Source organism: Mauremys reevesii, linkage group 10 (genome assembly GCF_016161935.1).
Source record: "Mauremys reevesii isolate NIE-2019 linkage group 10, ASM1616193v1, whole genome shotgun sequence".
Classification (NCBI taxonomy): domain Eukaryota; kingdom Metazoa; phylum Chordata; order Testudines; family Geoemydidae; genus Mauremys; species Mauremys reevesii.
In genome coordinates, this window is record NC_052632.1 from 65,286,367 (window position 1) to 65,311,847 (window position 25,481).

The following is a 25,481-nucleotide window of genomic DNA, read 5'->3' on the forward strand; positions in this document are numbered from 1 at the left end:
GTCCGTGCTTGTTTCCCGGGCCCAGAATCGCCGTCCCATAGCATGAACGTGACCCATTGCCACCATGATCTCCGCAGCGCGGGGTCCCGTGCTTTGTGAGAGGTCTGTGCCACTCTCACACTTCATGTCCTCACCGCGCTGCCGGAGCCTCCTCACCCGATTTCTCAGCAGCTGACTGTGGAAGAGGTGGACAATAAGGTGCGAGGAGTTGACAACGGCCATAAGTGCAGCGATGATCGCAGCGGGCTCCATGCTCGCAGTGCTGTGGCGTCCGCGCTGTCACTGACCAGAAAAGTGCGCTAACAGATTTCCCGCCGGCGCTTTCAGGGAGGGAGGGCGGGAGTGATGGTTGAATGACGACAGTTACCCAAAACCATCCTCGACACATTTTTCCCCCAGCAGGCATTGGGGGCTCTACCCAGCATTCCAATCGGAAGCGGGGACTGCGGGAACTGTGGGATAGCTGCCCAGAATGCACCACTTCCAATGTCGACGCTTGCCCCGTTAGTGTGGACTCACAAAGTCGAATTAGTGTCCTTAGTGTGGATACACAAATTCGAACTACTCTTGTAGTGTAGACATACCCTAAGTGAATACATTTGAGTGCATTACACATTTTATAAGATTTTTTTATGTTCAAGATCAAAAGTAAAAGAAAAGTAAATTGCCTGCTTGTCATCTTAGTATTATTGCATTGAGTGGTTCACCCTGGCTTCTTATGGTGATAAGTTGAGTGAATAAAAATAAAAACCCAAACCCAAACTGTGCATTAGTGAAGAAAGAGGTTTCATCAAATAGACTTTTGTTAAAATACAGCAGAGACCTGTTTCTGTTTCTTTGTTCAAGATGTAACATGCATTTTCAACTGAAGGTGCCTGAAGGTAGACACCAAGGGCCAGATCCACAAAAGAGCTTTAGGCACCTAAGTCCAACATGTGGGCCCTCCCTGAGATTCTGAAAATGCCCACTGAGCTGCACGTAACCCCTAAATCCAAGGCACTTAAGTTTCCTCCAGTGGGCATGTGCAAAACTTCCTATCTCCTGCCATTGCCAAGCGGTTCAGCACCCTAGCTAATAACTAATCTCTGATGGGATTCTCAAGCAAGTTGTTCTCCTGCCAATCTTGCGGGTGGGGCCTAGTCTTTCTCTGAGCCATAGAAGACAGCTGAAGGTAAGCAGGGTGGGATTTTTTGGCACTTACTGTATGCATCCAGTTGTTAGAGCATTTAGCTGGGATGTGGAAGAATCAGGTTTGAATCTCCACTCTGCCTGAATTGGAGCTGGGACTGACCCTAGGTCCCACACTCCAGGAGAGTGCCCAAGCAACCAGGCAATTAGGTTTTATGGGGTGGGGCTTTCTCAGTGTCTCCTGTTGAAGCTGTTCTACTTCGTATAAATAAATAAATAATTATTTCTCAGAGCTGGGACTTGCAGAAGGCTTGCGTACATCTGTAGCCATTGGCTATAGTGTCAGTCTGTCTTGTGAATATTTAAATGATTTATACAAAGTGACACCGCTTCAATGGGACAGTTTGAGACCCACCCCCTTTTGGAAGGTGGGATACCCTGCTCCAGATGAGGCAGAATAGGGATTTGAAAACAAGTCTCCCACCTTCAAGGAGAGAGTCCTGGCATCTGGGCCATTGGCTATAAAGGGGTGGGTCTAATGGTAGTGGCATTGATGCTATTTCAGTGCTGTATTAAAGGATTGCCTTGATAAGTGTAGCTAAATCAGATTAGCATCAATAAACATTAAATATGCTGGGGAGGGGGAACAGACCCATTAAATTGCAAAGCTTGAAAGTGCTTCATATGATACCTTTTCTTCATGTGTATCTAACCACATTTTAATTTCCCATAGGGTGTATGAACTTGTTGCAGTATGGTAACAGGCCCTCTAAACAAGCTTTGAGATTGACAAGGTGGGTGGGGTAATATTTTTTTTTTTTATTGGACCAACTTTGGTTGGTGGAAGTAGGGTGACCAGATGTCCCGATTTTATAGGGACAGTCCTGGTATTTGGGGCTTTTTCTTGTATAGATTTACTTACATACACACACACACACACACACACACACCCCTGCACCTACACCTACCTCTCTCCCTACCTGACCTGATTTTTCACACTTCCTATCTGGTCACCCTAGCTGGAAGAGACAAGCTTTTGAGCTTCACGGAGCTCTTACTCAGGTCTTGAAAAGGTAACGAGCATGTCCTACAAGGTGGGACAGCTTGTTACGCATAAGGGTTTAACATGTGTTGCAAGAAACCACTTAAAAGGAAGTGAGCACTGAACAGCCCAGCAGTCATAGGACAAAGAAGCCTTACTAGGAGCAATAAAACACCAGTGTCTGACCTTGATTTTAGTGTCTAGCAGCATTATAACGTTAAATTACAATGCTCATCTTTCGAAGGTGTGCAGGTTTCCTTGACAATGACCCCACTGCTTGCAGGGCAATTTGGTTGGTCTGGCTGAGTGACGGGAACAGTGCTTTATGGCTGGGAGGAGGAGAAGGAGGAGATGAAAACTGCTGCAAAAGGGGGAAAGTGGCTGCTGACTCCTCCCCTGGGAATGCAGGTTTGAAAGGGAGCAGCACAGTGCCTGGACCCTTCCTTTTCACATGGTAGAAGAAATGCCACCTCCAGGTAGGCTCTGTTTGAACAGGGCATGGGTGACAGGACGCAGGCTGGTGCAAGGGGCCAGCTTCAAGCAGTGGAAAGGGCTACGGCCTCCGGTGGGACAACCCAGCAAAGCCAATAGGTCACAGCTGTGGGCTGGGTTTTTAATGGGGGGGTTCTTATGCCCTCTATGCAAAATAATAATTAAAGTCGGGGTGGGGTTTGGCCATGTTGTTAAGGCAGCAATTCCACAAGAATGAATTCTGAGCCATAGTGGCAGGACCAGCCAACCAATTGCCAGTAGACAACTTGTGGGTTTTCCCCAAGGCCAGCTTCAAGCAGCAATGGAATGGGTTAAATTTGTGGGCTGGGTTTAATGGGGGTTCTTATCCCCCTTATTTACAATAATAATGAGAGGGGGGTGAGGTTTGGCCATGCTGTTAAGACAGTAGTTCCACAAATATGAATTCAGGAGTACAGTGGCAGGGCCATCCAACCAATTGCCTGTGCACAACTTGTGTACTTTGCCTCGGCTCCCAGAAAGGCTCCAGGGAATTACATTGCTTCATAACCTCTCTGGGGTTAACAATGGCATAGCACATTCCTTGTCTCATTTTCAGGTCCACTGATTTCTGGAGTTGGCACCAGGAGCCCGCTGGGAACCCAGGCAGATGCCACTAGCGCTATGGAACCTTGGGGCAGAATGGCTGTCAGTGTGGCACGGAGATCAGTTACTCCACACATGTGGCAGAGCTATGAGAGAAGTTTTAATGATTTTATGCAATTTCAGGATCAGGAAGGCCGGTCAGTAATATGGCCCATTATAGAGGAACAGGTACTGAGGTACATGCTGTCGTTGGCAATCCGTCAACTGGCATCCTCCACAATCTCGAATCGCCTTTCTGCTATTACATTTGTTAGTAGGCTAAATGCTTATCCTGATCCTTGCAGTGCTTTTTTTTAAGTTCAAAGGTTTTTGGCTGGGTGGTCACATTCCAGTGGCCCCAGGGTGGATTCCCATCATCCCATCACAGTTTACATACTCGGGGATCTTGTGCAGATCCTTGGCGACGTAGGTCATTGTTAAACTTGTGACAGTCAAAGACGGGTCACATCAGCCGGGGTGAATCATCCTCCGGAAGGGTGGTGAGTCTGGGGTCTGCCCAGTTCGGGCTTTAAAGGTCTGTGGGGTTATACTGCTGAAGAGGAAAGGGCTCCTTTTTATGTATGGTGACAGGAATCCCCTCACAGCATAATAATGTGTTACCATGTTGAGATGGGGGCTGATGAGGTTGGGGTTGTCAGCCCATGAATTTGGTTCCCAGTCATTCAGAATCGGAGTGCCAACAGCAGCAGCACTGCCTCTGCTTCCATACCTAGCTATCGGGCTTTGGCATTCAGATGCGTACCAAACATATGCAAATCCTCAGATGTTAATTCAGTATTATATTGGACGACCAGCCATGCAGACATTAGTGTGGATCTGCGGGCACAGTATTCTCTTTTAGGCCCACAGGTGCTCGTCCAGGTTTGCCTGAGGATTCACAGCTGGGCTTCAGTGATGAAGCGATGCGATAGTTGGCATACCAGGAAGGGCATGTTCTGGGATCAACTAAAACCAATGCTATATGCTGTGCAGTCCCATCAGCGGCCCCCAGATATAATTGTGGTGCATCTTGGGGAAAAACGATTTGGGAATGCTTGAAGGAGTGGAACTAATGCTCAGAGCAAGGAGGGACTTGTGGCTGATCCTTGAACTTTTTTCAGGAGTTAGCATTATTTGGTCAGACATGCTTCAGCACAGAGTCTGGCAGGGAGCCGTGAGTCCCCCGCAGGGTGGACAAGGCAAGGAGGTATGTGAATAGGGAGGTGGCCAAATTCCTTGGGACCACAGGAGGGACAGTAATTTCACAACCTGGCATAGTATATGGGGCAGCAGAGTTGTTTCGGGAGGATGGGGTTCACCTGTCCGACTTAGATGCTGTCATGTTTTAACTGATATAAAAGATGGCATTAGGAGATGTCTGGGGACCTGACTGGGTTTGGGGAGGAGGCAGCCAAGCTAATATGCCTCCTTGTGGCAGATGTCCAGTGCAGGAACCCCATAGGAAAGTGACCGTATAAATGGCTTAGAAAAGGACCTGAAAAACGGTGTTCATTAAAGGAATGAACTGCAGGGGGGGGGGGACTCCTATGATTGGTACGGCAGGGAGCCAACCCCCCATTCTTTAAGCCACCGTAACCCTCCTATGAGTGGGGGCATGGATGGTAAGGTCCTGGCAATGGATTTGCTGGAGGGTCCTGGATGGAAAAAGAGGGGGAGCTGGTAAAAGCCCCCCGGGTAATTATGGAATAAACTGCACACTGTTATCTGCCGTGTAGTCCCAGACATCTAATAAAGTTGTGGCCTGATTAAACCCATGTCAACTGTCTCCCGTCCTCCTTTCGGCATAGCCAGACAGTGAAGAGTGAGAGGTCACGTGAAGGTGAACGCTTTTCACAAAGCAGTCATTCTGTTAAGTGATAGGGTGTTTTTGTCTCATCGTTTTTCTGTGCGAGTTGAGTGTAGTATCGTCTGGTTTCACCCACATAGTTGTTGGGGCATTTAGTGTACTGGGTGAGTTACACCACTTGTTGTGCTAGGCATATGTAGGACCCATGGCTCTCAAAAACTATGTTGTGGGTATTTATCATTGTAGCAGTGGCGGGACATCTGAAAGTTTTGCATCTGTTGTTAGGACAGGGTCTGGTTCAGCTTTGAATTGCTGGGTCCTGGTCTGTGGGAAGCTTGCTTCTGATGTTGAGTTTGCGGGCGGGAGGAGTGACTGTTGTATGAAGGCCAGAAGAGGGGTGGTAGTTTGATACCCCATATGGTTTCCAACTCTGCACACTCGTAGTGGTCACCTACTTCCCCAGTCAGTGCGGGGGTTCTTTTTCTCTATCATCTCTCTTTCACGCACAGAAGTTGGTCCAATTACCTTACCAACGTTGTCCCTCGTAGCCCTGAGACCAACATGGCTACTACAGCATTGCAAACAAGTTTTGAGTTGTCATAGAAGGAGATACAGCACTTAGATCAGGGCAAAACATAAGACTACAGTTACCTAGCAGATTTTATCTTGCTGTGCTATTTATTGTGCTTTTATATCCTCTCTTACCGCTTTTCCAATTATAAAGAAAATACAACAGTAAGGGGTTTGGTTGGGGGGGGGTGGGGTGGAGGGGCAGCTTGTCACTGTTGGTCGTTTTCTTTCAGACCAGTAGAATTCTGGGGAAGGCAATAGCATGTCACTTTAGGAACACACCAAACAACTTCCAGCTGAAGAGAGATTATTTTCCTTTCTAAGTTTAAAAAAAACCTGTGACACAATTTTTTTTTAATATCTCCTTACAGCTTTATCACTGTAACTTTTTCATAAAAGACCAGGAGAGGAAATTGAGTTCTCAAATGACATTTTCTGCCTTCTGTGTAATTGTAGAGAAGAGCCAAGAAAAGTGACAGTAACAGGAGGAGAAGGGGGGAAAATAGGCTGCAGTGGAACTTAAATTCTAAGCAGTTTTTCTTCATCTGTAAAAGTGACAATATTTTCTTGAAAAAACTTAGAATTTCCCCTCACACTGACAGCACTAACTCTCTTCCCATTTCGCCTAGAAAATTATTTTACACAGTCAATTGGTAGACCCATAACACAGCCACTAATACTAAAGGTTTAATGAAAGGTATGGGGCATGAATTTATTCTTGCAACTTTAAGCCAGAGGTAGCCATGTTGTATTTCTGAATGAATATATTGCAATGTTTTGATGGAGCTGAGCAGGCCTTTCATTCTACTATAGGAGAAAGTCTTACAACATAGTACTCTACAAGCAGATCAGTGTCAGGACAGAGGGGAACATGCCAGAGAAAAAGGAGGTTGGTGGGTTTATTGGGGTGGAGTAGGTTGGAAGAAGTAGGTAAGAAAGGATTTAAAGGAAAAGAGAGAGTGAGATTGGTGGACGAGAGGTGAGGAGCTGGAGCATTCTGTCTCTAGACCTGGAACAATTATATATCCATGCTACATGAATGACTGCTGTAAGTGGTGAATCATAGTGGGGGAAAGGTCAATCAAGTGATCAGGAAGGCAAGGAGGGTGGAGGTAATGTGAAAGGAATAAATTGTACAAAAATATGCTTGGGTTTCTGTTACCTTGTTATCCCCATCCATAGGCCTTAATTAAATTTGAAATTATTACAGAGGCTTTATTTTTTTTAAATAAACTTGTATTTGATTTGAATTTTTTAAAAAAATTCTGTTTTTACCTGTCCTGGTTTTAATCATTAGATGCCTTATGTTGTGAACTGCTTAGAGAGCACACAGTGGGCGCTAGTTTAACAAAAAAATCCCTGCTCTTGGACCAAGAGAATTTCCCTTGCTTCATTCAGGATTTAATTTGTACTTTCTTGTTCCACTCATAAAGTACCAGTAAGTCATGCAGGTCCTATTGTTGCTTGTTACATGAATGATCAACAAATCCAAAGGAAATCCTAAGAATAGGGGAAATGCTACCCTTTTGAAATGATGGTGACTCTAGCAAATTATTCTGCTGAGCTTCCTGAGACGACAATTTGCCTTGAATTAAAGGGGGCCTCTGAACTCCCTCCATAGTGCTGAAGATGAATCTGGTTGCTGATTCTGGAAATACTCTTAGCATGAAAGTAGCTCTGTCAGTACTGTTTTGCTTAGGCTGTGATTTAGCTGTAATGCACACACAGATGGCTATTTCAGTATTCCACTCAAACTGCGGCTTTGATGATACACTGCTGTATCTGATCAAACAACTTTGTTGGTGTTGTCACTGACACTGAAAGCAGCTAACCATATATTTTTAAATCTATATCTATATCTTTTAAAAAAGGAACCAAACTAGGTCGTTTTCTTATTTCCAATACCTCACAGAAATGAATAAAGTTAAATACTGCATTATTCCTCATGGAGGGGCGGGAAAAAGTCACTTTGCCTACTCATTAAACAACTTACATTCAGCCTTACAGTGAATTTCTGTGCTAACATTTCTTAGCTTTAAGATGCTTGATTTAGAGCTTGTTTTGTTTTATATTTTGGCCTTTTTAAACACAATGTTAATTTATTAGAAAATGGCTAGCCTAGGAATTATTGGCTGTATGTCTTGCTACCATAGGTAAGTGGTATGCAAAGTTTTTAATATAGCACAACTGTATCTCACCCTGTGTAGTGAGCTATATGCACCTAAATATTGCACTTGCATGCCTAAAGAGTGCTTACATACCTTAGTAAATTTGGCCCCAAGTGATTTAGTAGCACAAGTTCTACTGACTTTCAATGGAAGGTATGCTCCTAAGTAATTTAGGTGCTTTTGAAAATCTTACTTTCCAATCACTTTTTAAATTACCATGAATAGTATTCTTAACCAACATCAGATATAAAAGTCCTTCTATAGTGATACTAACCTAAAGTATAAAAGTAAATCGTTTGCATTGTATGTGATAAATTATAAAACAATTTTCAGATTTTTCAGCCATCTGGTGCAGTAGTGTTTTCAAGCAGAATGGGATGGACTAGGATTAGATGCAGCCTTAGGGAGTCTGTAATAGCCTGACATGCAAAGCATTTTGCTGGTTTGGTGGTTTTGTTTGTTCGTTTTGGAGGTGCTAAATCTGTTTGTCAAATTTGCTATTTATGCTTAATTCATATTTCTGATTTGTACTGTATCTGAAGTGATTTGCATTAAGTGTGAAAGCAATGCACGTTAGCAAGAAATAGCTGTCAGAATACATTTTTGTTTTAATTACATGCTACATCTATTGACATTCACCGGGGGGGCGGGGGGGAGAGACGAAAATGCCAATTTAGGTATGTATGATGGTCAATATTTCATACTTGAGTTACCACGTTCCTTTAATTAGTCCCTGCAGATGGAATTATGTGACCATTTTTATTCTTGCAGTATTTTTTAAAAGTACCAGAAATGGCATGGAGCTCCTGCTTCAGGCAGCATGCATGGTGGACTGTCCAACAGCCCTAGGGTCCTTGGCTCTAGAACCAGGTGGATGAGCTGTCAAGAAATCAGGCCAGCTTCCATCAGAACTTCATCAAAATTGGACTGTCTACATGAAGCAGTTTGATTCTGATGAAGCGGCAAAGTTTGAAAACTAGGGCTGTCGATTAATCCCAGTTAATTTAGGCGATTAATTCAAGAAAAATTAACTGCAATTAAAAAAAATTAATCGAGTTTAATCGCACTGTTAAACAATATAATACCAATTGAAATGTATTAAATATTTTTGGATGTTTTTCTAAATTTTCAAATATTGATTTCTGTTATAACACAGAATACAGTGTACAGTACACATTTTATATTTTTATTACAAATATTTGCACTCTAAAAATGATAAAGAAATAATATTTTTCAATTCACCTCATACAATTACTGTAGTGCAATCTCTATTGTGAAAGTGTAACTTATAAATGTAGATTTTTTGTTGTTGTTTGTTACATAACTGGACTCAAAAACAAAACTGTGTAAAACTTTAGAGTCTACAAGTCCACTCAGTCCTACTTCTTGTTAAGCCAATCACTAAGACAAATACGTTTGTTTACATTTACGGGAGATACTGCTGCCTGCTTCTTATGTCACCTAAAAGTGAGAACAGGCATTCACATGGCACTTTTGTAGCCGGCATTGCAAAGTATTTACATGCCAGATATGCTAAACATTCGTATGCCCCTTCACGCGTCAACCACCATTCCGGAGGACATGCTTCCATGCTGATGATGTTCATTTAAAAAAATAGTGCATTAATTAAATTTGTGACTGAACTCCTTGGGGGAGAATTGTATGTCTCCTGTTCTGTTTTACCCGCATTCTGCCATATATTTCATGTTATAGCAGTCTCGGATGATGGCCCAGCACATGTTTGATTTACAAATACTAGCTCTGCAGATATGACAAAACGCAAAGAAGGTACCAATGTGAGATTTCTAAAAATAGCTACAGCACTCCACCCAAGGTTTAAGAATCTGAAATGCCTTCCAAAATCTGAGAGGGATGAGGTGTGGAGCATGCTTCCAGAAGTCTTAAAAGAGCAACATTTTGCAGAAACTAAAGAACCCAAACCACCAAAGAAGAAAATCAACCTTCTGCTGGTGGCATCTGACTCAGATGATGAAAATGAACATGCGTCAGTCTGCTCTGCTTTGGATCATTATCGAGCAGAACCCGTAATCAGCATGGATGCATGTCCTCTGGAATGGTGGTTGAAGCATGAAGGGACATATGAATCTTTAGCGCATCTGGCATGTAAATATCTTGTGACGCTGGTTACAAGAGTGCCATGCGAATACCTGTTCTCACTTTCAGGTGACGTTGTAAACAAGAAGTGGGCAGCATTGATTACATTTGCAGGAGATAAACTGATTTGTCTGAGCGATTGGCTGAAGTAGGTCCGAGTGGACTTGTAGGCTCTGAAGTTTTACATGGTTTTATTTTTTAAAGCAGTTATTTTTTGTACGTAACTCTACATTTGTAAGTTCAACTTGCATGAAAAAGAGATTGCCCTACAGTACTTGTATTAGGTGAATTGAAATATACTATTTCTTTTGTTTTTTACAGTGCAAATATTTGTAATAAAAAATAAATATAAAGTGAGCACACTGTACATTGTATTGTGTTGTAATTTAAATCAATATATTTGAAAATGTAGAAAACATCCAAAAATCTTTAAATAAAAGGCATTCTATTAAACGATTAATTTTTTAAATCGCTTATTAGAATTTTTCTGATCAGCTCTACTAATGTTAAAGCATTTTTCATCCCAAAATCTCAAAGCACATAATTCTTATGAAGTATAAAATATTTGTTTGCTACCTCTTCCTGCCACCATTTATGTCAGTGAGCTTTCCCCAAATCCCTGCTGCCTAGAGCTATAATTTGGGTCACACATTAAGGCAGGGATTGGCAACCTTTGGCATGCGGCCCGCAGAGTAAGCCCCCTGGTGGGCCCGGCCGCTTTGTTTACCTGCTGTGTCCACAGGTTCAGCCAATTGCGGCTCCCACTGGCCACGGTTCACCGCTCCAGGCCAATGGGGGCTGTGGGAGGCGGTGCGGGCCGAGGGATGTGCTGGCTGCCGCTTCCCGCCGCCTCCGTTGGCCTAGAGCAGCGAACCACGGCCAGTGGTAGCTGCAATCGGCTGAACCTGCGGACGCGGCAGATAAACAAACCGGCCCGCCAGGGGGCTTACCCTGGCGGGCTGCATATCAAAGGGTTGCCAATCTCTGCATTAGGGGATTACCTGAACAGAGTTCTTGAGGATAAGGCACAACTTTCTCCCCAGCTGTCTCTAGCAAGAGACCGGTATTTCTTTTTTCAAGTCCATAGTGATGTTACCTCAATATGGTTTAAAATACAAATGGTGTAATTAAAAACAAGATTAATTAAGTATACAGAGAAAAATTAGATTACAAACAAAATGATTGTGTAACATACTCTGCAAGAGTTAATTCACATTATTATAGTACCTCTTTCTCTTTGCAGTCTGTCAGCCTCTCCACTCCAGATAGTTTTCATCTTCCTTCCCCTCTCATCTAAGTTAGAGGCGTTTTACACGTTTCAGGTTTCTTTGATGTGCCTGCCTTATTTATATTCCAGACATCCTTCATAAAGGGGTGTATCTCACAGTACCTCTGGACAGGAGGTCTGTCTTCGGGAGCCACCTAGGCAGACCCATCATATCTGACCACAGCAGTGTTACTGAAGGAATATTGGGACTTGGAAAAATCATCCTCAAACCATTCATCACACAAAGGGCCAGCTTCCTCCTGAAATTCCACAAAATTATCAGGTTCCCTCAGAACACCATCCTTGCCACCATGGATGTCAGCTGCCTATACACCAACATACCTCACAATGATGGCATTGCTGCCTGCCTCAGACATTTACAAGATAATGTACAACGCTCAGATATCCACCCCAAAACTCGTCCATTTCATCCTCACCTGTAACAATTTTACATTAAACATACACACCATAGGAACAGCCATGGGTACTAAGATGGCTCCCCAGCATGCCAACCTCTTCATGGACCACTTTGAGGAAGAATTTCTGGATAAATGCACCATGAAACTAGTCGTATACCTGAGCTACAGTGATGATATTTTTATCCTCTGGCAGCTAACCTACAGACCCTCAAAGATTTCCACCACAGTTTCAATTACCACCCCTCTATTAAACTCTCACTAGAACACACTCACACTAGTATCAACTTCCAGGACACCACGATCATCTTCAACAATAGAACCTGACAGACAACAAACCCACGGATTACCACATCTACCTTCACAGATCCAGTAGCCACCCCAAACACACCAAGAAATCTTATCTACAGCCAGGCACCCAGATACCACAGAATATGCTCTGAGGAGAATGTCTGGGATATACATCTTAACACACTTAAAACCGCCTTCACCAAACAAGGGCAGTCCACAAGAGAAGTAGATCGCATCACAGAGCAGGCCACCCAAATACTGCCAGGAGAACCTGCTTCGATACAAAAATGAAACCCACACCCCTAAGTTGTCACCTACCAACCATATGGGGTATCAAACCATGATAACCCATACTCAATGGGGACCACAGCCTCAAAGATCTCTTTCCCCCACTGTCTCCCTTCTCATCCTGTGTCTGTTCTACGTTTTTTAAGTCATTCACTCTTATAATCATTATCCCTTTGAGTAAACAGGTTTGAGGGTCCTGTTACCTTTAGTTCTCCAAATGTTAATTGGAAGGTAATGTGTGGATCCAACAATTGACTTTCTGCTCCTATCTACATGCACCATCCTCTGGTTAATTACTTGATTTAGAATTACAAAAGGACTTTCAACAACACCATGCTCTCACATTTTTACTGTTTCTGATCAAAGGAGTATTGGGAAAATAGCTGGCTTGAGTCTGAGTTTAAAGATATAGGGCTCCAATATTTTTAAAGGGATTGGGGGGTTAGTTGGTCTGCACATCAATATGTTGCTAATATTTATTTTCTTCTTAAATATAATATCATGTAACCGATTCCCTACTAATTTCACAATTTCTGAATCCATTAGATTAAAAATGTCCATTAAGAAAATAAGGGTAAGCACGACAAGTTGTAGCTGATCTTAGTCATAAATATCTCTTTAATTATAGTGACTAAAAAAGGAGATCAGACTGTTTTTAAGCTCATTTTCTTCGTAGGCTGTAAGTGTTAACTAAATATATATCCTAAATATAATAATATATATTATTTTTAAACAGGCATTAAAGCTGTATTTTCTGGACACTACCATAGGAATGCCGGAGGGTCCTACAAGGATCTAGAGATGGTGGTTTCATCAGCAATCGGATGTCAACTGGGAGAAGATACCCATGGGCTTAGAGTGGTCATTGTCACAGCTGAGAAGATTGTTCACAGATACTGCAGTTTAAATGATCTGAGTAGCCAAGGAATAGAAAAAGAGCTGATGGATTTGATTAAGCAAAATTAGCCATTTTCTAACTATGACAAGTCTCCAGTTTATTTTTAATTTGCATGTTTTATTTCACAGATAGAAACACCAGCTCAGCAAAAACAAAAAAGCCTACCATTGGCTGAAGATGATTCCCAGTTGTGTATTATGCACCAAAATAGTTGTCTTAACCCATTATCATCCTAAATAACAAAGCAGAAAGGTATGCAGAGATATTTATACCTTTGAGGGGAAATGAAACCCATTATAATATGAAAAATAATAGAAGTAATGCTGTTGCTATTGATTTTTTGTAATGGGAAAGAGCTATTCTGAGGATTAGCTGCTCTATTCCTGGATCAGACTTTTATAGCTAAGTAAGTGTACCCATGAGTAGAAGCAGTGGCTTCTGGATGACAAACTCAACTCTAGTCCACCCTTCTGTTCTAGTGAGGCCAGCCAGATACATCTCAAAACTATTATACTTAATGTTCTCTATTACTTTCTTAGTAATCCTCCAGAAAGTGACAAAGTACATGTGGCATGTTCGTATTCAGTATGGGCTAATCCAAAGCCCTTTGAAGTCAACAAAAGTCTTCTCTCTGACTTAAATGAGTTTTGGATCTCACCCTATTTCTGCTTCCTTCCAGTTGATGTCATCTCCCATCCCTAGCCTTTACTTCTGTAATCTCTTCAGAACCACTACAGCAATCAGAGCAAGCTGGATTCTTCTCTGCCTAGCAAATCACCATTGTGGGTGCTGTAAGAGAGACAAGACTCACAATTTGGGTCTGCAGGAGTGGAGGTTAGAAAAGCCTGTAAATTAAGAAAATATAATAGGAAAGCCGTAAAGAGAAACTAAATGTAGAAAAATCATTTTACCTTTACCTTTTGGCATTTAACCGCAATTAAATTTGCTGTTGAGAGTTCCCTGTAAGAGCATATCCTCTTTAGAAAATAGCTGACTCCTAGACAAATGGAGATTTATGGATGTCCATAAAGAACACACAATATTGTAGAGACAGAATACATCATCTCTCTTGTACATATGTCATTTCTATAAGAGGATAGTAAAAAGATTTAGATATGTGAGAGACGTGCCCCTCTGTACCCCAAGTTAGTTTCGCTGAAGTCGTCGAAAGCCTGTCAGGTAGTTTATTACTTAATTTAACTGTGTCAGCTTTTCCATGGAGATGCTCCACACTACATGTTAGGGAGGCTGAGGAGATTCTGACATTGGTCAGGGCTATTCTGGCTACTGACAGCACAAATTGAATAATTAATTGGGGTGAAATTTCAAAGTTGTGCTTAATACAGGGAAATATTTTTATAAATAGGCAAACAGGAAAACCAAGGTATAGGCTGCCTCCTACACAGCCAATAGATGCCTCCGCAGGACTCAGTTTACCCACACAACCCATGAAATAGCTTTCATGGTTTAAGAAAGGTTTAGAGCAGAGATGGGCAAACTATGGCCTGTCCTGCCTGGCCCCTGAGCTCCCGGCTGGGGAGGCTACCCCCGGCCCCTCCCCTGCAGCCTCAGCGCGCTCCTGCTACCGGGCGTCCCGCTGCTCTGAGCAGCGTGGTAAGCGGGTGGGGGGGGTGGATAAGGGGCAGGTGGTCCCGGAGGGTGGTTAGGGGGTGTGAATAGGGGTTGGGGCAGTCAGGGGCTGGGAGCCGGGGGCAGTTGGATGGGGCAGAGGTTCGGGGGGGAGTCAGGAGATGGGGAACGGGGGGTTGGCGTGGGAGTCCTGAGGGGCCCGTCAGGGTGCAGGGGGTGCGGATAGGAGTCAGGGGACAGGGAGCAGGGGAGGTTGGATAGGTCAGGGGTCTGACGTGGGGCAGTCAGGGGGTCCAGGCTGTTTGGGGAGGCACAGCCTTCCTTTCCCGGTCCTCTATAGAGTTTTGCAACCCCGATGTGGCCCTCGGGCCACAAAGTGTGCCCACCCCTGGTATAGAGCCTCCAAGTGGCCTTACATAGTTGGATATTGTTTTAATAGTCTGGTTTTCAAGATGCCACCTCAGATTTAGCAGCTAATGTCCTTCACTAAGGCTAAGGACCAGATTTATAAAGATATTTAGGCTTGATTTTTAAAAGCATCTAGGTGCCTAACTTCCATTGATTTCAATAGTAGTTAGGCACCTAGTAGAATTTTCAAAAGTGCCTATCTGTAGCTTTAGCCACTTAAAAATCTGGCCCCAAAAGTGTTGAGATTTTTGTCCTTACTGCTAGTTAATGCTTTAGAGTGGTGCTCCCCTTACAGTTTGTTGCAGAAGGAAGGGTATTCCAATGTTACTTATATCATTTAAGTACATCAGTTCAGGTTACAGTAGCTCATCAGAAAGAACGGAGAGTATGATAGGCACTGGGTGGTTCTGTTGGTTTTGCCCCATATAGTAGAGTGAGCAGGAAAAAAAAATAAGGTGGTTCATTTAATTGGGAGCGTGATATTTGGGGGAGCCGAGATAGATTTGAAAAGAATGGTTTTCCATAAACATGAGAAATTAATAGTATGGGTATGAATGAGTGGTTCTAAAAAATTTAGAATTTATGATTTTATAAATGATATATACACAAGTGGAATTATAAAGCATGAACATGTTTATGCAGAACCATTTTAACTGTACAAACTGATAACTCAAATTTCAACATTAATTTATATTGTATAAATAGTTCCAAGTTTGCTTTTTATAAGAGATTTTTTTACCATAAATTGTTCATTGTCTTCTCACTAAAGAGTGTTACTACACTGTAAAATCTTTTTAAATCCAATTAAATATATATATATATATATATATATATATATTCCAAATATTGTGTACCCTGTGATTTCTAAGAATATTTTAACTGTTACAAACCCTTGTCAAAACAAAAAGATACTAGCTTTATAAAATACAGATGCTTCTGGTGTCACATTGTTGAATTAAAATATTAGATTTACTGAATCTTATATTTTATTTGAATGGAATTAATGTTCCAGAAGTTTTGGTTTTATTTTATATATATTAATTTTCATGATTGAGTGAAGTATAAGAAGCTTCAGGAATTATACATTAATCATACAGTCTACCATGAGAAAAATATACTGTATAAATCAGGGCTTTCAAGTCTTATTAATAACGAATCTTTCAGATCCATTCATGACACTATGCTGAAATAAAATAAATACAAGGTTCACTGAGCCAGTGGTGCCAGCCTTGTTGCTGCAGGTCCATGTCTATCATGGGGTTGCTTTTTTCCTAGGCCACTTCCTATCCTTGAGAAGTCCTCTTGAGGCTGAAACCCAGCGTACTACCCTGTCCTCCTTCAAATCCCTCCCTAAAGGCCCACGCTTCTACCTATACAAATATAAGCTGCGAGGCAGCTGTATGTTTGTTTTTTAAAAATGGAACTAACATGATGTGCTTAGTATCACCTCACACATTTAATGACGTTTCTGGATAAAACTTGGATCAGCTAAAAGTGGGGGATACTCTGACTGCAGGACATCTACAGCAGATGGCTGCCTGTCCTGCTTACCAGCAGCTGGCTCAGCAGCAAATCTCCAGTTAGCCCTCCAGCTAAGGAGAAGTAATTGCTACTTTTAAAAAAAAATCCCCAAATGTCTGATGTGTGGTCAAGTTTGGCAGACATGATGGGCAACAGGAGGTTTACCCTGGCATCCCCACCCATTCTCCACTTCACACAGCACAGCGTTTGAACAATCTCTGCAGTGTGTACGTGCACATGCTTCCTGCTGTCTTGCAGGGTCATCCCCTTATTGTCTGTATAATTAGAAGACCAATACATTTTAATTGGGAATTAGAATCTTGGTGACAGGAACAATACCATTCAGTAGCAGCTAGAGCTAGTGACATGTGTGAACTAGCTGTGTATGCCTGTTTTTCCAGAGGAAGGATGCACCATGTGTCCATACTTTATTAAAAAACAGGTGTCCTAAGTTAGTCATGTTACACCTTTTTTATTGCTTAGCAAAGTACAGTAGTGTCCCAGCTGGCCATTGCAAGAATATCAAGCAAATGCCTAAAACATTTCTTAACCTGCCGGTTAAGAGATTTGAAGCAAGTCTTCAAACTCATCTGAATAGTTTAAACTGATCACATGAAGTAGTACATAGGAGAATCAACAAGAAGGTTTTACTTAGGATATTGAAATGTACTAAATCTAATATAATATTTTAATAAGAAATCAAGGGGAATTTAACTCTAAAATACAATTGTTTCAACACTTTTCCAAAGTAGTAAAAAGTTATTTAAAATGAGAAGGGGGAAGGGTATCTCACATATTAAAATACATTTTAAAAAATAAAGTTTGTAACCTGGAACTTTATCGTGGATAATCAACAGAAAAGGTAGGCTGAGCAGTCGTGGTGCAAGATAAAGAATACTTTACAATGTGCTACAAACCTCGACAGCAGATCTTTTGAGGAGTCTTATCAGTTTCTCATTCACTGATCAGATGAGTTTTCAGTTCTAGATCAATTCACATTTATTAAAGCAGTGATTAATACATATGTCTGGTTTTTAAAAAAATAAGGCCCAATTCTGAAGATCTTGGGGAGAATGGGGGAGGGGGGTGGGAAAGGGTGGTAGAAATCAAATTAATGGAAGTTCTACCCAGGTAATGACTACAGGCTTGGATCTGTAGTAATTATATTTACTCTAGTCACTTTGGAAAAAATAAGTTAAAAGCAATTTCATATGGCCAAGGCCCCATTCTGAATTTTCTTTTACAATCACATTTTCCTTTAAGATGTTTCTCTCTCTCTCGTTATATTGGAGACCATTTCCCCCATATAGTTAATGAAACTGGCTACGTACAAAATACTGTCAGATGCACTAAGCAAGCAAACTGAAAGAGAGAAAAAATCTAGTCTCTTAGTCTTTAGAATTGCTGCTTGTAACAATGGCAAGTAAGAGAAACGTCAGGCAGATGTGATTTAAAAGTTGATAGTGCCCCTTCAATATTGTTTGATTCAAACCTAATCAGCTTGGATGAACCACAATTCTAGAATGGGGACACTGATATACGTTACCAAGCCATCTACTTTCCATTATTTTCTCCTGAATATGAAAGTAAAGCAGGAATATATACATACTGACAGATCTTGGTGAGGATCTGATGACAGAAGTGACTCATGTATAGTCTTATCTCTAATAGTGGGGGGTGGAAATTAGATACACAAGCAAGATCTAATATTTTTCAAACCAAACACGTTTATTCTAAATTTTCAGGAGTTTTAAATGAAATGCCAGGATGTTGGAGGTGATCAAGCTGATTACATAATTTGCCATCAGTTCAAACTTGGTTCATCTTCTAGGTTCTAAGTAGAGCAACACTAGCTATGTTCGGAAGTGCTCAGAGGCAACATTCTTAGTAAAAACAACGAGGAGTCCTTGTGGTACCTTAAAGACTAAAGTTACTAAGGTGCCACAAGGACTCCTCATTGCTGATACAGACTAACACGGCTACCCCTCTAATTCTTCTTAGTGTGTGTCTAGGCATACCTAGCACAATCCCAAATATATAAGGTGTTGACAAAAAATGAAAACCCTCTTTTCTGTAAGAGTTTTTAAACTTTGTGGGAGGTTTTAAAGCTGAATTTATTGCCTTTTTGTTGGGGAGGGAGGAAACTTTAATGACCCATTTTGAACAGAAGGTAACTACAAGAACTGAGCAAATAATTGACTTATTAATTTGGCCTCCAAAACAAAAAAACCTCCCAAAAAATAAAAAATGGTTCAGTCAGACAAAAACTGTCCTTTTTAACCTAGCAAACAACAAGCTTTGCTTCAGTTTGAACTAAATGTTTTGTTTGACTCAAAACAATTTTTTTCTAGGTTTTCATTGTTTCATTTCCAGTGTTCCCATGTACTTATGTATTTAAGTACTTTGAAGCACTCTACTTATTATATTGTACTTAGTACCCATATTTAAGTACATTTTAAAATTATTTTATATAGCTGCTTTTTAATTTGCAAGTACTTTTTCAAAATAGATTTTTGAATCACATCCCTCCCAAATGTCCCAGATTCTGGGGGCCCCCAGAACCCACTATCCCAGCTTGGGCACGTCAGACCCTGAGGTCCAGCTTCCAGGCTTCTTTCTATTGACCCTGCTGTTGCACCATGCCAGGAGGGTGGGGGCTTTGCCCCCTTCGTGTCTGATTGGTCATTCAAACAGGTGGTTTGGAGACTCACTCTCCAGCCCAGCACCAGTGGGAAATGGGAGCCTGTCAAGAAGGAACCATCTTCAGGATGGTGTGTTCGAGATTATTGAAGAGAAATGCCCATTTCATGGAACTGATTCTGTCTGTACATATTTTATACATATATAAAAATAAAATGGAAGTAAATTTATAAATTTACATTTAAGAGATTTTTTTCGTGGTTATTCCATGCTTGTGTCTATGACTAAAATTTCATTGTTGCGCTTCTCTCTTCCACGACGTGCTTATATTATTTCAGTAGTTGTCCATATATTGACTAGACAATTGCAGGGAATAGGGGAGCTAAAAGTATTTGCACTTATGCTTATAAATACATAGTACTTCTGTAATAGTGGAATTGGCACTTATATTTAGTCCATTTTATCAATACTTAACAGCAACACATCATTCATTCATCATTCATGCCCGTCACCCCAACCGGGGTATGGGCTGCCAACCACAGATCTCCAGAGTCTTCTATCCTGGGCCATTCGCTCTAGCTGGTTCCAGGTATAGCCCATTTTTTTGCTATCAACCTGAAGGTCGCGTCGCCAGGTCTAATGCCTAGTCTCCAACCTGCGGTCCTCACGTTCCATGTGCCGATGGTAATCCTCCTGGTTGTAAGAAGGGTGATCGAAGACCCTTCTTTTTCCAGGCTAAAAGTCTCTGTTAACTCTATTGTTGGCGTTTCTGTAGCAAGCTGATTTTTACCGGGTGGAGTTGCTAGCCCCACGCCCAACCCTCCTCCTTTACCCTGACTTCGGACAGGCAGATGGCCCCAAAAGGACCTCTCTGGTGGAGTTTTAACAGCAACACTGTCATTTCAAAATGAACTGTTTTGACTTAAAATTCCAGTGTTTTTGCAAAAACTATTTGCCAGATTTGACAAGAATTAGTGAAAAGGTTTCAGTGCCCTGACAAATATATCTTGCAATGCATTTGCTATTTGCTGAACAACAAATTCATCCGGCTCTAGTCAATACCCCTAAAACAATGAGGAGCAAACTTCTGCTTCAGGTCCATTGACCTAAATGGACTTGTATCAGTGCAAGTGAGAGCAGAATGTGACCTAATTTTCAATCCAAGTGTTGGCAGATTCTTAACCACAGTGGAATTGCTTGGCAAATACCACCAGTGTTTTTTAAAAAATCAATTTCTACCAGCAAAAAATGTCAAGTTTGTTGGATTAATTTACTTTGCCAGGCATAATTAGCTAATTTAGTATTTATACTGATGTCTTAACTAATTAGAAATGGCAGAGGTCCTTATGGTCACAGTGTCTCTTGTTTATGTACAGAAAAATAATTCATACTGCGGTAATTTATGAAAGAGTCCACCCATCGAGACACTCTAATTATCATTCAAGAAAACAAGCTTTTGATGATGGGGAGATGTTTCTCTCTCTCCAACAGGGCTGATAATTGTAACTCCTGTTAGTGTATGAGTGGCTTTGGAGTGGGATGCCATGAAAACCTCAAACTGCTGATGAAACAGAATAATTGAGTTCTTCTGCATTTCTATGGCCCCTGGACTCACCTTAGGTGGAAAAATGTTTAATCAAATGACCACAATTCATCTTAGTTTCCTGAAAGCAGCTAAAAGTCTACGGTTCCCTCTGAAGAATTTAATCATGTGTAGAAATTTCAGTTTAAAAACACCAGAACAATCTGTGAAAGAAATCTAATTCTTCATAATTCAATTCAATCTGAAGAAGAAACCTGTGCTCAGGGTGCACACAGGATGCTCAGAATAGCTTTGGCAAAGCACACTGTTCTGAACTGCCAATTTCTGTTTTTCATTTTAGTTTAAGAAGTAAACGCCTTTCTTTATCCCTGAAGCCCCGCAAGCGTACCCCTTGAAATTGTGTATTTGTTGTTTGAATGCAGACACTCTTCCCTCCTCCCTTTTTACCTCTCTTGGTCCAACACTGTCTGATCTTGTGTGTTTTTTTTAAACTGATGATAGGGTGCTAGTAGTGCAAGATGTCACTAGTGGTTTTTTTAGAGTATATAGTGTCACTGGTATGCATGTTTATAAGTAAGGCAAAGTCCCTGTCCAGGAAACTATGGATTGAAGAGCATTATTTGAGGGGTTCTCGTTATTTAATTACATAGTTTTGTGGTGGTTCTTAATTACTTTTAGGTGTTTCCGTTTTAATACAATCAGAGCATGAGGGGAAGCAGCACAGAGCTGAGAATGCCAAGAGAAAAGCTAATTGAGAGAAGTAGATTTTGAAGAAGGGAGCGACGGAAGGTGATCGGGTACAGAAAGGCTGTAGCATTTAAAAGTGCACAAAGGCAGGTATGGGAGGAGAAGACACATGCAGAGGAGGATTCTAAACTGGAAGTGACTACTAATGAAAAAATGGCACCTTCTAAGCCAACAGACCTGCTCTACTTTAAAAAGGAAAAACAAATAAATTTTCCGCTCCTAAACTTGCAGAGCCAGCACAACCGTGAGAGAATGAACTGAGTTATCCTGCTCCTTGTGCATCAACAGAATTATTAACTAAGTTTCTCAGGTAAGACACATTTCTTCCTTTAGGGAATCCTCTGCAACCCAGAAGAAGGTACTGGAATAGATTGCTCAGCCATCAAGAAGGGCAGAATTTTGCCCCCAAAAAGGAAGAACTCCAGCTCGATTTTTAGATCACAGTGTTAATTTCAGACTTAGCAATGAGAAACAATATATTTTCTTGGATAAAATTAAGGAAATTTGATCTGGAAGTCTAGACACAAGAGGGAACAGGCACACTGCATAGAAACAGAGGCCTTAGCTAAACTGCTTTTTCCTAGTGGAAGACAAGGCCTGAGATAGAGGAAATACAACCAATGGTGTAGGAAGAGCACCTCAATACAGAGAAATCCAGTTTTTGCCATAGGGTAGGTTTTACCAAACACGTTCACAAACTAACTTTATGCCATAAAGCCATCAACATTCAGTTTCTTTCTCTATCTCAGTTGGCTAACAAGTATTTAACACACACTATGGTGCTAGTTGAGGACACGGATCCCTGGCAAGATTGGGCTCTTTCTCACTGCTTTTATACACCAACATCACAACGAAAAATATAATGCTCAGTGGTGCTGATTTCAAGAGGTTGTTATCATGGTGGTGGTTTTAGTGCCTTAGAGAATAATTATGGATGAGTCCAACGTAAGCAAATACTCACCATATTAAAACATTTCAGTGCTTAAAAACCCATGCCCTCTCAATCTGTGTATTTCTTTGTGCGAGCCACTGAAGGCAAACGCAGTATTGTTTCCACTAATGTTAACGCTGTCAATAAGCCCCTTTTGTTAATGTTCTCACTAAGCCTTCTTTACAACTGCAGTTTGAATACTAATATGCTAATGTCCTTTAAAAGAGACACTTGTAGGTATGATAATTATTGTCAGGAATCCCTGCCACACAGAACTCTGGCAGAAACTCCCTAGCACTGTGATATGAACACATCGGCCACAGAATTCCAGTTTGCCCTCATATCACTATGTCATTATACAATGTCACATCAATATTCTACCATAACTGTTATGTCGACATTGCAAGGATACATCTGAGCCCTAAGAAGTCACAACATCAACACAATACTGGGCTCTCATGAGGATATGCTCATTATTTAAAAAAAAAATGACAACTGATGTTTTGACAGGGATACTTCCCCAAGATGGCAGAGGTAGCGCAGACAAATGAAATCCTATGGAGTGACAGCTATCCCTAGCAGATGAAAGAAGGTCGACTAAGCGACTGTAGAAACAAATAACTTCTAAATGCTGCAACCTTCACTCCCAGAATGTGGCTAACCCAGCGTAGTTCTGAATCCACAAAGAGGGACTGCAGGGTCTTCCACATGCAGTTACCTTACTCCATGCTACCTCAAGAGAGGAGCAAGTGATGTAGGCCACCGTCAGTGGCCCAAAAGTCGGTTATTGTACAGACCCAGCTATAATAGCACGGCAAACTACACCTCAACTGTATTGCAACACCTGCTGTACAGCAGTAACAGGCACAGCGCTGCTCAGTGCTAAGCGGCTGTGAGGAAGGACTCCTTTCCCAGCTCCCACACCTTACCGCTTCTGTACAAAGCCAGTTTATATTGGCCCGGTACAGGCAAGGCAGGATTCTGCTGTCAGCCTGGCAGGGTTACTGGGCATGTGAAGAACACAAAGAGAGAAACTTTGTCGATTAGGTAAATTAGGTTGAATTCATCCCTTCAGTCCTCTGATATCAACAGATTTGGGTCAGATGGACGCCTCTTGTAACTCCATGGGTAGCAATGGAATAATACTAGGGATAGACATGGCCTGGTAATTACAGGTTTGTAATATTTTTTGTTAATATTTTGTAAAATAAAATTTGTTCCTTTGGCACACTGGCAGCAGTTTGCTTCCCTACTAGCTCCCGTAACCCCCACAAAGCAATTTTATTAATCATCCCCAGGTCGGGAACGTCAAAGCTGTTAGATGCTGCTATTGGGACACGTTTTCATTAAAAAGATACAGTATTGTACAAACACCTTCAATGGTTAGTGTAGTGAGAGCAGTGTGGCAACGATCACTAGAACCATTAGATTAAACGCCTGTCTAAAGAGAAATCCAACTCCAATACCACAGATATAAAAAAAGAAAAATACGCAAGCTTAAAGTGACTGAGATAAACCACCCGCTTTAATCACCCGGGTGAAAAATAAAGCCATGCTTCCATTAAACGGCGCAAAAGGTGACAGCTTTTTTTTTTTAAATGACATTTTCATCTGTTTGCTAGAAGTAACTCTATCCATTAGAACTTTTATCACTTGCAGGAGTTTGCCTGACTAAGGACACCTTTTTTACCTTGAAAAGACTGCTTCCCATTTAAAAAGCTGAGTGCTATTATCTAAACGTTGGGTAGCCAGTAAGTGACTGAACATAAATATTGCTTAGTGCTTTAACTGTATCTTCCTTGTATTTCTCTAAGCTTATTGTAAAACCAAAGAAAGACTTTGGCTTAAAGGCTGCAAAAAGAGGCTGAAATTTCTAACAAGTTGATAACGCGAGTAGTTTGACTTTCCAACCCTGCATGAGAGTCCAATCATAGTCCTTCATACAAGAATGGGGCCTCCTCTGCAATGTCTATGCTGAAATTGAGGAGGAAGATGACGCTGTACTCGCCTACTGTGCAAGGGACATTTAAAGTCATGCAAGTATGGGATGATTCCCAGTGGCTGCAAAACTTTCGGATGCATAAGGCCATTTTCCTGGAACTCTGTGAGTTGCTTTCCCCCAACCTGAAGAGCAGGAATACCAAGATGAGAGCTGCACTGACTGTTGAGAAGCGAGTGGCGATAGCCCTGTGGAAGCTTGCAACGCCTGACTGCTACCGGTCCGTCAGGAATCAATTTGGAATGGGCAAATCTACTGTGGGGACTGCTGTAATTCAAGTAACCGATGCAATCACTGACGTTCTGCTATCAAGGGTAGTGACTCTGGGAAATGTGCAGGTCATAGTGGATGGCTTTGATGCAATGGGTTTCCCTAACTGGGGTGGGGCGATAGAACGCATATCCCCCCCTTGGCACTGTACCACCTTGCCAGCCAGTACATAAACCACAAGGGGTACTTCTCAATGGTGCTGCAAGCACTGGTGGATCACAAGGGACATTTCATAGACATCAATGTGGGATGGCCAGGAAAGGTGCATGACGCTCATAGCTTTAAGAACTCCGGGCTGTTTGAGCAGCTGCAAGAAGGGACTTACTTCCCAGACCAGAAAATTACAGTTGGGTATGTTGAAATGCCAATCGTTATCCTTGGAGACCCAGCCTACCCCATGCTCCCAAGGCTCATGAAGCCGTACACAGGCAGCCTGGACAGTAGTAAGGAGCAATTCAACTATAGGCTAAGCAAGTGCAGAATGGTGGTAGAATGTGCCATTGGAGGGTTAAAAGCTCACTGGCGCTGTTTGCTGACTAGGTTAGACCTCAGTGCAACCAATATTCCCATTGTTATTGCTGCTTGCTGTGTGCTCCATAATATCTGTGAGAGTAAGGGAGAGACGTTTATGGCAGGGTGGGAGGTTGAGGCAAATCGCCTGGCTGGCAATTTTGAACAGCCAGGCACCAAGGCGATTATAAGAGCACAGGTAGGTGCACTGCGCATTCGAGAGGCTTTGAAAACCAG

General features: G+C 41.8%; 1 protein-coding gene across 6 annotated transcripts in view; it reads left to right on the plus strand.

The window, feature by feature from the left end:
- The window catches only part of CPPED1 (calcineurin like phosphoesterase domain containing 1), a 106,391-nt gene extending 91,687 nt beyond the window's left edge, over positions 1 to 14,704 (plus strand). For 2 of the 6 annotated variants that reach the window (XM_039493247.1, XM_039493244.1), the window contains exons 4-5: positions 1,862 to 1,922; positions 12,958 to 14,704. In XM_039493247.1, the coding sequence (XP_039349181.1) occupies positions 1,862 to 1,922; positions 12,958 to 13,153 (257 nt within the window). In that variant the 3' untranslated portion in view covers positions 13,154 to 14,704. Of the gene's footprint in view, positions 1 to 1,861; positions 1,923 to 2,453; positions 2,647 to 12,923 lie in introns of all 6 variants that reach the window. The other 4 variants (XM_039493249.1, XM_039493246.1, XM_039493245.1 and 1 more) reach the window with 3 other exon arrangements.
- The last annotated feature ends 10,777 nt before the right edge of the window (positions 14,705 to 25,481 follow it).